Source organism: Ornithorhynchus anatinus, chromosome 3, assembly GCF_004115215.2.
Source record: "Ornithorhynchus anatinus isolate Pmale09 chromosome 3, mOrnAna1.pri.v4, whole genome shotgun sequence".
NCBI lineage: Eukaryota > Metazoa > Chordata > Mammalia > Monotremata > Ornithorhynchidae > Ornithorhynchus > Ornithorhynchus anatinus.
In genome coordinates, this window is record NC_041730.1 from 18,444,801 (window position 1) to 18,461,144 (window position 16,344).

The following is a 16,344-nucleotide window of genomic DNA, read 5'->3' on the forward strand; positions in this document are numbered from 1 at the left end:
GAGTACAATAGAGCTACAGTAAGACGAACAGAAGCATAACGACCAGAACCACTTATGTCAGAGGGCCATTTCAGACCAATTTTCATATAACAGCTGGGCCCAACTCATCAGAAAGAGTGCCACTGGGGCCCTGGAGGATTTGATGGTAGAAAGTGATTCCTGCCACTCGAGTCAATCAGGATAATACCGTAGTAACGACAACAGGAAGGAGAATAAAATCTCGCGTTTGTTCGGCACCTTTATTTTTCCAAAACGCTTTCGCCTCAGCCATCTCGTTTTACCCTCGTAATATTCCTTTGAGGTGGGGAGCCCTCAATCAATCAATCAAATAATCAGTGATATTTATTATTTCCTAGGTGCAGAGCACACTGTACTAAGCGCTTTGGAGAGTGCAATACAGCACTTTCCCTGCCCATAATGAGCTTATAGTCTAGAGGAGTGTGGTAATAATCATCATCATCATCATCATCGTGGTATTTAAGCACTGATTGAGCACTAGGAAAGATACAAGCAAATTGGGATGGATGTAGTCCCTGGCCCCCATGGAGCTCACAGGCTTAATTCCCATTTTACAGGTAAGATAACTGAGACCCAGAGAAGTGAAGTGACTTGCCCAAGGTCACACAACAGACAAGTGGCAGAGCAGGGATTAAAACCCAGGTCCTTATGACTCCCAGGCCCGTGCTCTACCACTATGCCATGATGCTGGTAAGAGGAGCTGATGCTCATCAGGGCCAAAATTCACACTGTGATTATCTCCTTGAAAAACACCAGCAATCAATCGAGGGGATTTATTGAGTGCTAACTGTGCACAGAGCGCTGCGTGAAACTAAACTCCGACTGCTCTATTTTAAGTGGATTAAAGCTCGGCCAAATAGGGGCCGGGAATCCCACATTACTATTATTAGTATTAGTAGGATTCGCTCTGTGCCGAGACCTGGGGCGAAAAAAATATACTGCGACCTGACGCAGTCTTTACCCCAGACAAGGCTCACAGTCTAACGGGGAGGGAGAACAGGTGTTTAATCCTCATTTTGCAGGTGAGGAAACAAAGGGACCAAGGGCAATACAGCATGTTCCCTGCCCATAACAAGCTTACAGTCTAGAGGAGTGCGGTAATAATAATAATAAAGTGGTATTTAAGCGCTTACTATGTGCCGGCCGCTGGACTAAGTGCCGGGGTGGATACAAGCAAATCAGGTTGGACACAGTCCCTGTCCCACGTGGAGCTCACAGTCTCAATCGCCATTTTCCAGATGAGGTAACTGAGGCCCAGAGAAGTGAAGTGACTTGCCCAACGTCACCCAGCAGACAAGTGGAGGAGCGGGATAAGAACCCAGGTCCTCTGACTCTCAGGCCCGGTGGGGACGGGGACAGCAAACACGGCCAGGGCCGGTTGAAGAGCAGCGTGGCTTAGCATAAAGAGCCCGGGCTTGGGAAGTTGGAGAATGTGGGTTCTTATCCCGCTCCCACTTGCCTGCTGTGTGATCTTGGGCAAGCCACTCAATTTCTCTGGGCTTCAGTTCCCTCATCTGTAAAACGGGGATTAAGACTGTGAGCCCCTCGTGGGACAACCTGATCACCTCGTATCCACCCCACTGCTTAGAACTGCGCTTGGCACTTAAGAAATACCATCATTATTATTACTACGTGGTATGACCCGATTGCCTTGTATAGCCCCCAGGGCTTAGAACAGCGCTTGGCACATAGTAAGTGCTTAACAAATACCATTATTATTATTACCATGTGGGACAACCTGATCACCTCGTATCCATCCCAGTGCTTAGAACAGCGCTTGGCACATAGTAAGTGCTTAACAAATACCATTATTATTATTATTATCATGAGGGACAACCTGATCACCTTGAATCCACCCCAGTGCTTAGAACAGCGCTTGGCACATAGTCAGCACTTAATGAATACCATTATTATTATTATGTGGGACAACCTGACTACCTTGTATCCACCCCAGTGCTTAGAACAGTGCTTGGCACAGAGTAAGCGCTTAACGAATGCCATCAGACCCATGGCCCATGTCCTACCTCTGGCCTGGAATGCCCTCCCTCCTCACATCTGCCAAACTAGCTCTCTTTCCTCCTTCCAAGCCCTACTGAGAGCTCACCTCCTCCAGGAGGCCCACCCAGACTGAGCCCTCCCTTCCCTCCCCTCCCCATCACCCCGACTCCCTCCCTCTGCTCTTCCCCCTTCCCCTCCCCACAGCACTTGTGTATATTTGTATATATTATTTATTACTCTATTTTATTGATGATGTGTATGTATCTATGATTCTATTTATTTATTTCGATGGTACTGATGCCTGTCTACTTGTTTTGTTTTGTTGCCTTGTCTCCCCCTTTCTAGACTGTGAGCCCGTCATCGGGCAGGGATTGTCTGTGTTGCCGAATTGTACATTCCAAGCGCTTAGTTCAGTGCTCTGCACACTGTAAGTGCTCAAAACATACAACTGAATGAATAGCTCCTTCCCCTCCCCACAGCACTTGTGTATATTTGTATATATTATTGATTACTCTATTTTATTAATGATGTGTATCTATCTATGATTCTATTTGTCTATTTTGATGGTATGGATGCCTGACTACTTGTTTTGTTGTCTGTCTCCCCCCTTCTAGACTGTGAGCCCGTTGTTGGACAGGGATGGTCTCTCTCTGTTGCCGAATTATCCATTCCAAGTGTTTAGTCCAGTGCTCTGCACACAGTAAGCGCTCAATAAATGCGAATGAAGGAATGAATGTGTGAGCCCGTTGCTTAGGCAGGGCTGGTCTCTCTCTGTTGCCGAGTTGTCCATTTCAATTGCTTCGTACAGTGCTCTGCACACAGTAAGTCCTCAATAAATGTGATTGAATGAGTGAATGAATGAGTTGTCTTTCTGGGTTGCCGAATTGTACATTCCAAGTGCTTAGTACAGTGCTGTGCAACCAATAGGTGCTCCATAAATATGAATGAATGGAGGAAGGAAGGAGCACTCAATAAATACTATTGAATGAATGAGAAGGAAGGAAGGGAGGGAGGGAGGGAGGAAGGGAGGAAGGGAGGAAGGGAGGAAGGAAGGAAGGAAGGATTCCCCTGTGTCTCCCCCAGCGCTTAGAACAGTGCTCGGCACAGAGGAAGCGCTTAACAGATACCAACATTATTATTATTATTATTAACGAATGGATAGGTGGATGAATGAACGAACGAGTGAACGGACGGCTGTGTGGGTGGATGGATGGATGGACGGATGAAAGAGGGAAGGAAGGAGGAGCGGAGCGGTGCGGTGCGGCCGCCGCCGCCGCCGACCTCCGGAACCAAAGAGTCGCTGAGTGGCGGAACGGTCTTTTCCGGCGCAGGTTTCCCCCGGCCCCGCCGCCGGACACCGGATGTGTTTCCCCCCGAGCGGGCGGCGGGGGCGGAGGCGCTGACGTCACTTCCGTGCGGCCGGCATGTGGCGGCGGTTGGCGCAGGCGCCGGGGCTTCGGCCCTCGGGCCGCCCCGCAGGTCAGAACCCCCCCCACTCCCACCCCGCAAATGCCCTCACCGGGACTGGGTTCGAATCCCGCCCCCCCCCCCCCCGGCAGCCGCCTCACCTGGGCCAAGGCCTTCCCCTTCTCCGGGCCTCAGTCACCTCCTCTGTAAAATGGGGATGAAGACTGAGAGCCCCACGTGGGACCACCTGATGGCCCTGCGTCTCCCCCAGCGCTTAGCACAGTGCTCGGCACCCAGTCAGCGCTTCACAAATACCAACATTATCCATAGGACAAGCAGCGTGGCTCGGTGGCAAGAGCCCGGGCTTGGGAGTCAGAGGTCGTGGGTTCGAATCCCGGCTCCGCCCCTTGGCAGCTGGGTGACTGTGGGCGAGTCACTTCGCTTCTCTGGGCCTCAGTGACCTCATCTGGAAAATGGGGGTGAAGCCTGGGAGCCCCACGGGGGACAACCTGATTCCCCTCTGTCTTCCCCAGCGCTTAGCACAGTGCTCGGCACGTAGTGAGCGCTGAACAAATACCAACATTATTATTATTTATCTGCAAAATGGGGGTGAAGCCTGGGAGCCCCACGGGGGACAACCTGATTCCCCTCTGTCTTCCCCAGCGCTTAGCACAGTGCTCTGCACGTAGTGAGCGCTGAACAAATACCAACATTATTATTATTATTTATCTGCAAAATGGGGATGAAGCCTGTGAGCCTCACGTGGGACAACCTGATGGCCCTGCGTCTCCCCCAGCGCTTAGCACAGTGCTCGGCACCTAGTAAGCGCTTCACAAATACCAACATTATTATTAAAAGGGGATGAAGACTGGGAGCCCCACGGGGAACCACCTCATTACCTTCTATTTCCCCCCCCCCCCCCAGCGTTTAGAACAGTGCTTGGCACACCCTAAGCGCTTCACAAATACCCGCATTATTAGTAGGAGCTGGGCCCCAGGCCTGGGAGCCCCAAGGTCATGGGTTCTAATCCCGCCCACGCCCCTTGCCCGCTGGGTGACCTTGGGCAAGTCGCTTCTCCGGGCCTCGGTTTCCTCATCTGCAGAATGAGGATTCAGACGGGGGACTAACTCATCATCTTCTATCTATCCCAGCGCTTAGAACAGTGCTTGGCACATAGTAAAAGCTTCACAAATACCAGCATGATAATCGTGGTATTTGTGAAGTGCTGACTATGTGCCAAGCACTTTTAATAATAATGTTGGTATTTCTTAAGCGCTGACTCTGTGCAGAGCACTGTTCTAAGTGCTGGGGGAGATACAGGGGAATCAGGTTGTCCCATGTGAGGCTCAAATTAATCCCCATTTTACAGATGAAGGAACTGAGGCACAGAGAAATGAAGAGGCTCACCATCTTAATCCCCATTTTACAGACGAGGTCACTGAGGCCCAGAGAAGTGAAATGACTTGCCCACAGTCACACAGCTGATAAGTGGCAGAGCCGGGATTAGAACTCCTGACCTCTGACTCCCAAACCCGGGCCCTTTCCACTAAGCCACACTGCTTCTGTAAGCCTTATTCTTAGTGGCTGGACTGCGGGCCTGGGAGTCCCGAGGTCATGGGTTCTAATTCTGCTTCCGCCCTCGCCTGCTGTGTGACCTTGGGCAAGTCGATTCCCTGGGCCTCAGTTCCCTTATCTGTAAAATGGGTAAAATGTAAAAGGATTATGAGCCTCGTGTGGGAGAGGGACTGGGTCCAACCTGCTTAGCTTCTGTCTACCCCAGCGCTTAGCGCTGAACAAATGCCTCGGGACTTCGGGGCAGGCGAGTTCAGGTAGCCCGGCCTGGGAGTCGGAAGGTCATGGGTTCTAATTCCGGCTCCCACACTTGTCTGCTGGATGTCCTTAGACTAGTCACTTCACTTCTCTGGGCCTCAGTTTCCTCATCTGTAAAATGGAGATCGGGCCTGGAAGCCCCATGTGTCTACCTCAGTGCTTAGTGAGAAATATGGTGTTTGTTAAGCGTTTACTATGTGCAGAGCGCTCTTCTAAGCACTGGGGTTAGGGACAAGATAATCAGGTTGTCCTGATAATAATGAATAATTAATGATAATAATAGTCATAAATAATAATATAATAATAATGGAGAAGCAGCGTGGCTTAGTGGATAGAGTACGGGCCTAGAAGCCTTTTAACCCCGGCTCCACCGTGTCAGCTGCGTGACCTTGGGCAAGTCACTTCACTGGGCCTCAGTTACCTCATCTGTAAAATGGGGATTAAAACTCTGAGCCCTATGTGTGACAGGGACTGTGCCCAACCCGACTAATTTGTGTTTTCCCCAGTGCTTAGAACATAGTAAGGGCTCAACAAGTGCCATAATTATCATTATTACTTCGGGCTCCCTGTCCTAATTCCTATTTTACAGATGAGGCAACTGAGACCCAAAGTCACACGGCAGACAAGTGGTGGAACTGTAATTAGAACTCATGTCCCCCGACTCCCAAGCCTGCGCTCTTTCCACGGAGCCATGCCGCTTCTCTTGTAGTCTGTTACGGTGCCTGGCACGAAGTAAGCGCTCAACATATACCGTGATGATTATATCACCTCTCTGTGCCTCAGTTCCCTCATCTGTAAAATGGGGATCGAGACTGGGACCCCCCCCAGTGTGGGACGGGGACCGTGTCCAACCCGATTTGTTGGTATCCACCCCGGCGCGTAGTACAGCGCCCGGCTCGTAGCGAGCGCTTCGCCAATGCCGTCGTCGTCATTCAGGGGCCGGTCCAGAGGTAGAAGGACGTGTCGTTGACATCCAAGAGTGTTTCCCTTTCCTGGGAAATCCACAGGACAGCGCCCCGGTCCTCCCCGACCCCTTCCCTCCACACTGGCCTCCCCCATTTTGCTTTTCAGGTTCCGGGCTGACCCAGCCCCTCGCCGGCATGAAGACTTTCCTGCCCGTGCCAGCTTATGAAGGTGAGAACTTCGCTGTGTTGTCCTTTCCCGAGCGCTTAGTACGGTCTTCCGCACACAGCAGCCACTTAATAGGATGGAGTGAAGAGGATGCGCAGAAGGTGGAAAGGGGTATTTTTATAACCCAACTTTCCATTTCCCCCACTTCTCAGACGATAATACTTGCTTTTGTCCAACTGGCTGCAGCCAGACCTTGGGTCTGTAGTCATTGCATCGTGAGCAGTATAGAGTGCACGTATTTCAGGAACTGTGTAGTAAAAACCAAGAAAATGGATACGAGAAGGGAAAACCAAGATTCCTGACCTAAAAGCTTTTGTGGAAGACAAGCTTAACTGCAAGAATATAAATGAACAATCGGTCGTATTTATTGAGCACTTACTGTGTGCAGGGCAGGGTACCTAGCACTTGACTGTAAGCCCGTCAGTGAGCAGGGATTGTCTGTTGCCGATTTGTCCATTCCAAGCGCTTAGTACAGTGCTCGGCACATAGTAAGTGCTCAATAAATACTGTTGAATGAATGAATGGGTAAGTACAATTCAAACGTTGGGGAGACGGTTCCTGCCCGTAGGAACCTTACAGTCTAGATGATAGACAGCGGTTAGATCACACTCCCTGTCTGCCACTCTCCCCTTTTGAGAAGCAGCGTGGCTCAGCGGAAAGAGCCCGGGCCTGGGAGGCCGAGGTCATGGGTTCGAATCCCCGCTCTGCCACTTGTCAGCTGTTTGTGGGTAAGTCACTTAACTTCTCTGGGCCTCAGTTACCTCATCTGTAAAATGGTGATTAAGACTGTGAGCCTCACGCGGGACAACCCGATTACCCTGTATCTACCCCAGCGCTTAGAACGGCGCTCTGCGCATAGTAAGCGCTTAACAAATACCAACATTATTATTACTATTTGATTATATCATCCCAATAGCCCCCGTAGCTTATTATTTGTGGATCGCCTTATTCTTTTGACATTATTGCTACCATTTTTACTTAGATTTCTCCTTTATCCCCTATCACCACCACGTGATTGTAAGCTCGGTGAGGGAAAGGATCTTGTCATTCTCTTTCATTGTGGGGCCCAAAGTACTTCGTACAAGTGCTCTGCCTTCGGTAGGTGAACAATAAATAGCGGGTGAAAAGAATGTAGGAGCATAAATAAGGCTGCGTAAACAGTGGTACTGCGGACCGAAGGGGTTGTGCTAGGATGGGGGGATTAAGCAAAGCGTTTCGCATAGGAGTTGGGGTTTTGCTGAAGTGGCGTGAACAGTAAGAGAGGGGAAGAGTCGTGAGGTTAGTTTGAAGGGAGACCACAAGCTGAGGTGTAGCAGAGTAAGAGGGTCAGCTAGCAGGGAAAAAGCCAGCTAATGAAGAGCCTTGGCACTAATTGTTGTCTAGCAAGGTGTAGGGACAGACTTTTGAGCAGATGTGTCCTAGTCTGCATTTAGAAAGCTGGCTTAAAGGCCCAGTGCAGGATGGACAGGATGTAGCTAGCGGCAGTCGGAGTCTCAGTACGATTAGTAAGTACGATTGCCTGGACGAAAATCAGAACCAAGGAGAGGCTAAGCTGGGCCGGGGTCTCACTCCGCCTGCTGCCGTTCCTCAAGGCTCCCCCCCATCTTTGTGCCCTCGAGGGCCGACTAGCCAAAAATTCTCAAGAGTCTCAGGTAACCCAACTTCCTCGATGTGTCGACGGAGTAGAAAATGATTCGTGCTGTTAGATGTAGGATGGATCGAAGCTGGGGAGAGATTGGAGGCAGGGAAACCAGTTCAGAGAAATGGAACTACGTGGTGATTAGGCCTTGAGCCCAAGTGGGGATGTTAAAAGTGGAGGGGAAGGAGGGGGGGCCCCTGAAGTAAAGTTGAGGAAAAACTGGCAGGACTTGGGGGTTTAGGAAACGGGGAGGAATCAAAGGCGAGGCCGTGGTTGATGGAGAACGGGATGGGGTTACTAGAGATATCGTCGACCGGGCCCGGAAACGTTGGCGACCTCCTGTTTGTGCTCTCTCCCTCAGATATCTCCATTCCTGATAAACCTAAGCTGAAATTTGTCGAAAGGATGCCGCTCGTCCCCAAGACTCGCCGGGAGCCCAGGAACTTGAGTGATATCAGAGGGCCATCAACCGAAGCCACTGAGTTTACCGAGGGCGACTTTGGCATTCTGGTGAGAGGGGAAATTGGGACTGGGGGTGCTCGACTCTCCGTCAACCATAGTAGCGGACCATGTGGGTAAGGGAAATTCACAGTTAATCCCCAACCACCTTTTGTTTAAGTAGTAATCTCTTCAGCACATCTTTTACCAGAATGACGTCAAGTTAGCAGCACTTGGTTTTAGTTTCATCTTCCCCTGCCGGCCGTCTGTCGGAGGGGGTGATAGACAAAACTAACGCCCGGAGGGAGAAGCGGGAGTGGGGGATGAGGGGTCCGGAACAATCCGGAGTGGGTCGTACTTGTCGTTTTACCATCTTTTAGTTCGGGAAGGGTGAGGGAAGAGAATCACGTTTTTCCTCTTAACTCGGCCGGTCTCGTCTTCAGGCCCTGGGCGGCGGATACCTTCGCTGGGGCCATTTTGAAATGATGCGGCTCACCATCAACCGATCCTTGGACCCCAAGAACATGTTTGCCATATGGCGGGTGCCTGCCCCTTACAAACCCATCACCCGCAAGGGGGTGGGGCAGCGCATGGGAGGCGGCAAAGGCGCCATCGATCACTACGTGTCCGCCGTGAAGGCGGGCCGCCTCATCGTGGAGGTGGGCGGGCGCTGCGAGTTTGGCGAGGTGGAATGGTTTCTCAACAAGGTGGCCCACAAGCTGCCTTTCGAGGCCAAGGCCGTGAGCCGCGAGAGCCTGGCCAACATGCGGAAGGCGCACGAGGAACGGAAGCTCAACAACCAGAACCCCTGGACCTTTGAGCGGGTCATTACCTCCAATATGCTGGGGATGCGTAAGGTGCTCAGCCCGTACGACCTGACTCATAAGGGACAGTACTGGGGCTGTTTCTACATGCCCGAACGAGTGTAACGGCCAGGGAGGGGGCGGGAGTGGATGTGGTGGGCGGAGAGCTGCCTACGGGGGCGAGGATTCTGACTCTTCTTCGCCACCACCCTTTCCCTTCGAGGAGGGGATCGCCCGGGGCCCCGGCTTGAGCGCAGCTGCAGAGCCACAGCGGCGAAGGAAGCCGTAGAACGGATGGATCCGGTGCTGGGAGGTTAGGGAGTGTCGACCGCCTCTTTCCTGATTAATAAAGCGCCCTAATCCTCACCCTCTGGGTGAGTTCGAAAGAAGACCAACTCCGATTGGCTGACGAGAGGGCGGGCCATCTAACCGACAGTTACAGAGCTTGTAGGGGCTGGGGAAGGAGGTCCGAAAATAAAGGCATTCCCAAAGGAGAGCTGTTCCAAGTAGATGCTTGTGGATTCACTTGAAACGGTTTTATTGGTTAAAAAGTTTCTCGCGTGACTTGGTCTTTTTGGTACGGCAGAATCCCTACGCAGCCACAGAAAAAGCGAAGCCGGTTTGCAGACCACCCCCCCCCCCCGCCCCCAACTCGGGCCCCCTTCGCACCTCTTGCCGATGATCTTGGGCTGCTGGGGCAAGGAACCTCATGTGATATCAAATATTTGGTCTGATCGGGAAGCAGGAACGGTCAGGCCTCGGGCCACAAGGCTCCACCACTCCAGCTCCTTCCGGTTTGCTCATCCTTGGCTCTTAACTAGAGCCATCCCCCGCTCTAATCCGGGGGCAGGGGAAGAGAGAGGAGCACACATCAGTATCCTCTCCCTCCTCCCCCCAACACACACACACACCCGCTTCTGCAGGGAGGGAAAAACACAGTCAAAGGAAGCGATGGGTTTTTTTTTTTTTAAAGACGTGGCTAAGATTCCTCCAAACACTCAAGGAGGGAAGCTAAGACAGGAATATAAATTAACACTTGCTCATGTGGGGAACAAGCAGGAATAGGAACCAACTATCCCCTTTCAATACACCCATTTTGCCACACAAAGACTAGAGAATCAATACTTCTGAAAACGAGGGAGGCAACATTCCCTCAGAGCAGTGACATCTCACTCTTTCAGGTTGCAACTATCTGCTCGGGGTTCATTATACGCCCCAACTTTGTAAAGGAAACCCATTGACGGTGACCCAAAGGGGAGGGAGAAGGGGACCGAGTCCTCCATTTGGGAAAACGAACAGCCAAAAGAGGGGATCCCTTTCCACCCTACTGGAGAAGGTTGGCTTCCACTGATCCAGGAGGGGGACAGACAAAAGGAACCATTAAAGAGTAGCAAATTCTCTGGATCATTTGGATCAGATAGGCTGGTGGAGATTTCCTTAGAGCTTGAGCTGAGGCAAATGACTTCCCAATCTCATTTGTGTGCTGACTTCCTTTTCAGCTGTCATCCTATTCCAATTATACCCCTCCCTCCACCCACTGCCCATCCTGACTTGCTTGGCTGCATCTGCCCCGGTTCCCTTTATGGGCTCCCATGTGCCTCCGCTCTCTTTCTACCCCCTGCATCTTGGGTCCAGAAGGGTGCCATCTGAAAGTTGAATTCCCTGGCAGCGTCCAGGTTCACAAACCAGATTTCACAAGGAAAAGAGGTGATGATGAGAGATCTGCAGGAGCCAAGTGGTACCATAAAGAGGAACGGCGATGCCCATTGAAGCGCCACCTGGGAAGAGGAGAGAAACGAGACAATACAAACCTGTGGAATCAGGACAATGAGGTATCTTTTTGCAGATAAGGTTCTTCCTTAAAACATGGCTAAATAACCCTTATCCCCGACAATAAAAAGAAACGTAACCCTGCCCACAGTGAGCTTACTGACCGGGGGGGGGGGGGGGGAGAAAGACGTTAATATAAATAGATATGTGCCTAAGTGCTGTGGGGCTGGAGGGGGTGATGAATAAAGGGAGCAAGTCAGGGCAATGCAGAAGGGAGTGGGAGATGAGGAATGGAGGATTTAGTCAGGGAAGGCCTCTTTGGAAGAGATCATGGGGGGGTTGGAGTCTTTGAGTTGCCATTCTTGACTCGGAGGCTACCCCAAGGTCCCTGACTACATTTCAGGGCTTCTTGTTTTGGTTATTTACCCCTCATCCAGCCCTCCCTCATCAACCAGGCAGGCCAGTGACAAAATGAATAAAAAGGCCAGAGCTGCTGCTATTTGAGTGATTCCCCAGGGGTCCCTTCTAGTAGATCTGAGAAAAATGGGGAAAAAAAGGACTGGCCTGCACAAGTTTCCCAACCCTCCCAACCCTTCGGTTGGGTCAACCGAACCATGACCCAAAATTTGCTCCGGCTTGCCTTGAGCTTCTCCCCAACTCCCGCTTACCGCTAACCAGTAATCCCTAGTGCCTTTCAGAAAGGCTACACACGTGACACATTTTTCAGTCTGTTGTTGGGTTTGCTCGTGCAGACGTTGCCGGATCGTTTGTCCCGATCCGTGAGTCATTTTCATGTTTGTCTTCCTCCCTGGTCGGTAAGCTTGAGGCGAGGGATTGTGTTTAGTGTACTCTACCAAACCCCTAGTACAGTGATGGACACATGGAAGGCACTCAAAAGAGAATAATAATTATGGTATTTGTTAAGCACTGCGTCCCGAGCAGCGTTCTAAGTGCTGGCTGATTGGTTCTTGCAGGATTATCTCCACTTTATAAGTGAACAAGGTTCTACCCAGAACTCGATTGGATGTATATTTTGGGCAGGTTAGTGATTATGAATCAACCGATGGTATTTATCGATTGATCTAGTGTAAGCACTTGGGAGAATACAGTCCAGAGTTGTTAGACACGTGCCCTGCCCACAATGAACTTGCAGCCTATAGCGGGAGACAGACATTGGTATAAATTTCAGATAGGTATGGAAGTGCCGTGGGGCTGAGCGTGGGGTGACTATCAAGTGCTTAAAGGGTAAAGTGATCAAATCAATAAACCAAAAATACTTCTCTTCTCAAGAGGATTTCAAACTAAAATGAAGGGCAGTGGACTCTTCCTACCGTGTGGGTTTCGGGGAAATGATCTCTGTCCTAGCCCAGGAAAATAACTGAGGACAGTGGAGATTGTGAATACTCTTTAAGACAGCTGAAGTGGGGTGGGTGACTTTTTTTTTTCCTATAATGAGCTTTCTTTGTCGATTAGCTACAGAAGGTTGATTTCCAATCCCTTCCCGTTCAAAGGTAGACAATCCAAATCACAGCTGGCTCAGGGTGGCTCACTCTCGGTCTTCCCGCATTTAACTCACCTGAGGCAGGTGAAAGTGATGGGCCTTCAGGAAAAAATGCTGCCGATGGTAGAGGCCAGGATAATGACAAGAATAACACAGCAGATCATGACCATGATCTTCTTCTGCTCGTCCGGACAGCGAAAGAAAGCACATACGAGAGATGCAATACCACCATACTAGGTGAATTCCATAGGTGCAGGGTGGGGAAGAAAGGGATCTCTCTGGTCAAGAAGGAGGCGAAGAAAAGGAGGTAGGATAGAAAGGAGCACAATATAAGGCTGGCTTGAAATCCAAAAGGCTGAAATCAAAGGGATTCCTTCCTTTGTAGAAACTTCAAAATTCATTCCTGAACTTTGAATTATCTCTGACACGGGGGCCAGCTGAAGAAACACAACCCCTAAATGGGTCAGAGATAATAGCACTTTAAATATCCAAATTGACACAACCAGATCGTTCAAAAACCCAGAAAGTCCAGAGAGACAACTCCAATCCAATGAGAGACTTCCAATTTCCACTTCACTATCACAAGACTCTCTTTTTTCTCTTTCCAATAAAAAAAAAATTGAGAATATTCTTGATGTATAGGAGTAGCACTAATAGGCTATGTCCACAGATAATTTCCAGTAACCATGGAATACATCCCCCCCACCCCCAAGTGATGCAGAAATTTATGCAAATATAAGCAGGCAATGAAAAGTCAAATTAACCACCATCCAACTGTACCTCTGTTGTAAATGCTAATTCACCAAGTTAACCTGCATCCAGTGGAGTTGAGACTACATCAGCAGTACCAGTGGTATTTACTGAACGCTCACTGTATGCAGAGCACTGTATTAAGTGCCTGGGGGAGTATAATACCTTAGATGAATTCGTTTGCCTTGAAGTAGCTACTGCCAGTCATGAGATTAAACACCAGTCTCTGCTGCTCTCAGAACATCAGCCATCTCATAATAAGAATAATAATGTTGGTATTTGTTAAGCACTTACTATGTGCAGAGCACTGTTCTAAGCGCTGGGGAGGATACAACGTGGTCAGGTTGTCCCACGTGGGGCTCACAGTCTTAATCCCCATTTTACAGATGAGGGAACTGAGGTACAGAGAAGAGAAGTGACTTGCCCACAGTCACCCAGCTGACAAGTGGCAGAGCCAGGGATTCGAACCCATGACCTCTGACTCCCCAGCTCGTGCTCTTTCCATTGAGCCACGCTGCTTCTCTCATGCAATACCACCATACCAGGTATTCTCATGGTTTCCAGGAGCTTGGTAATCAATGGAAAGAGCCCGGGCTTTGGAGTCAGAGGTCATGGGTTCGAATCCCTGCTCTGCCACTTGTCAGCTGGGTGACTGTGGGCAAGTCACTTCACTTCTCTGTGCCTCCGTTACCTCATCTGTCAAATGGGGATTAAGACTGTGAGCCCCACGTGGGACAACCTGATTCCCCTGTGTCTACCCCAGCGCTTAGAACGGTGCTCTGCACATAGTAAGCGCTTAACAAATACCAATATTACTATTAAATGGAATATGAATTCATCTATCTATTCATAATAATAATGATGGCATTTGTTAAGCGCTTACTATGTGCCAAGCACCGTTCTAAGCGCTGGGGTAGACACAGGGGAATCAGGTTGTCCCACATGGGGCTCACAGTCTTAATCCCCATTTTACAGATGAGGTAACTGAGGCACAGAGAAGTGAAGTGACTTGCCCACAGTCACACAGCTGACAAGTGGCAGAGCCAGGGATTCAAACCCAGGACCTCTGACTCCAAAGCCCGTGCTCTTTCCACTGAGCCACGCTGCTTCTCTATTACTATTACTATTACTATTACTATTCATAGTAATGTCTGTCTCCTCTTCTGGACTGTGAGCTTGTTGTAGGCAGGGAATGTGTTTGATGTTATATTGTATTCTCCCAAGTGCTTAGTACAGTGCTTTGCACACAGTAAGTGCTCAATAAATATGATTATTAATAATAATGGATTATTGCTCTGTAAATAAGCTGAAATTTCCACTACTAATAGGTATATACGTCATTTTTCCTTATCTCTAGAGTGTATTCATTCTTCTTGCACCAATGTGGAGCTCAACTGCAAAGAACAAGATCTGGTTATTAACCTTTGGCTTGACACTGGCGTAATGTGAAGTGTCTGTTTGTGACATTTTTCTATGACTGAAAGGAGGGTCATTTCCTGAAGAAACATTTATCACGCAGCTGGTGTTATGTGTGAATAAGAAAAGCTAAAAGAAAGGAGTAATTTTTGAAAAACCCTGATTTTACCTGCAATAAACCCCAATTATTCTCCCCAAATTAACCTGAAAAATCCCTCTTGTTAATATCGTGAATCTCATCTATAAGAGCCGGTTCCCTCCTAGAGGCTCCATCCATTCCAAATCTTAATAGGCAGCATATCCAGAACCTTTGATCTCTGCCCACTCCCTTTAAATCCTCTCTAGGAATAAACACAGGAATTCCAGCTTTTGTCCAAGTTATCTTACACAGACAACCCCCATCACACACCCAAAACCTCAATCGGTTTTCCTAAGGAGTGTGGCCAGGTCTCTGGTGATGAAAACCACAACTTCTGAAGCAAGGCTCATTCCGAGTTTTGGAGCCGCTCCATAATTGCCCAACTAACCAGACCACTCGTCAGTTGGTGGCAATCCTATAAATTCCCAGTCTGCAGCCGCGGGTTGGGCTAATAATAATGATAATGTTGGTATTTGTTAAGTGCTTACTATATGCAGAGCACTGTTCCAAGCGCTGGGGTAGATTTACGGGGTAATCAGGTCGTCCCACATGGGGCTCACAGTCTTAATCCCCATTTTACAGATGAGGTCACTGAGGCACAGAGAAGTGAAGTGACTTGCCCACAGTCACACAGCTGACAAGTGGCAGAGCCGGGATTAATACTGAGCAGCGGGGTGGGGGAATAATGATGGGATTTAATTGCATTTGGTTGTCTAACCCATGGAATCTAAAGCGACAGTGTTCTGCACACAATAAGCACTCAATAAATACCATTAATGGTGTGACCATTTGGAGGGGAAGAATTCACGTTCCTACGCTCCCTGAGGCAGTGAGAACATTTAGAGACTCGGGCCTGATCAATCATATTTACTGAGTGCTTACTGGGTGCAGGGCACTGTATTAAGCACTTGGGAGAGTATAATACAGCAGGAGTCGGTAGATATGTTCCCTCCCCACAAGGAGCTACAGTCTAGAAGAAGGATAATCAGGTCAGACACAGTCCCTGTCGCACACGGAGCTCACACTCAAAGTAGGAGGGAGAATTTTATTTTGTTAATGAGCTGTACATCACCTTGATTCTATTTATTTGCTATTGTTTTGATGAGATGTTCATCCCCTCGATTCTATTTATTGCTACTGTTCTCGTCTGCCCGTCTCCCCCGATTAGACCGTGAGCCCGTCAAAGGGCCGGGACTGTCTCTGTTACCGATTTGTCCATTCCAAGCGCTTAGTACAGTGCTCTGCACATAGTAAGCGCTCAATAAATACTATTGAATGAATGAATGAATGAATGAATAGGTATTGAATCCCCATTTTAAAGTGGAGGAAACTAAGGCCCAGTGGCGGAGCTGGGATTAGAATGTAGGATCTGTGACTCCCAGGCCTGTGCTCTTTCCACTAAGCCATGCTGCTTCTCAGTCAATAATCGAGGGCCTATTGCGGGGCACGGCACTGTACTAAATGCTTGGGAAAATAAAACAGAGTTGGTCGAAACAATCCCTGT

General features: G+C 49.4%; 1 protein-coding gene across 1 annotated transcript; it reads left to right on the forward strand.

The window, feature by feature from the left end:
* The first annotated feature begins 3,420 nt into the window (after nt 1-3,420).
* Nucleotides 3,421-9,770, forward strand: MRPL16 (mitochondrial ribosomal protein L16). The gene is made up of 4 exons (XM_029059835.2): nt 3,421-3,495; nt 6,325-6,387; nt 8,385-8,533; nt 8,905-9,770. Exons 1-4 carry the CDS (start codon nt 3,441-3,443, stop codon nt 9,388-9,390), a joined length of 753 nt encoding a protein of 250 aa, XP_028915668.1. The 5' UTR covers nt 3,421-3,440; the 3' UTR covers nt 9,391-9,770.
* Nucleotides 9,771-16,344: the final 6,574 nt, after the last annotated feature.

Excerpts from the sequence above, each read along its gene's own strand:
- MRPL16 (XM_029059835.2), top strand. The coding sequence starts at position 3,441 with ATGTGGCGGCGGTTGGCGCAGGCGCCGGGGCTTCGGCCCTCGGGCCGC. Across the intron at positions 3,496-6,324 it reads GCCCTCGGGCCGCCCCGCAG|GTTCCGGGCTGACCCAGCCC; the intron begins GTCAGAACCCCC and ends TTTGCTTTTCAG. Across the intron at positions 8,534-8,904 it reads AGGGCGACTTTGGCATTCTG|GCCCTGGGCGGCGGATACCT; the intron begins GTGAGAGGGGAA and ends TCTCGTCTTCAG.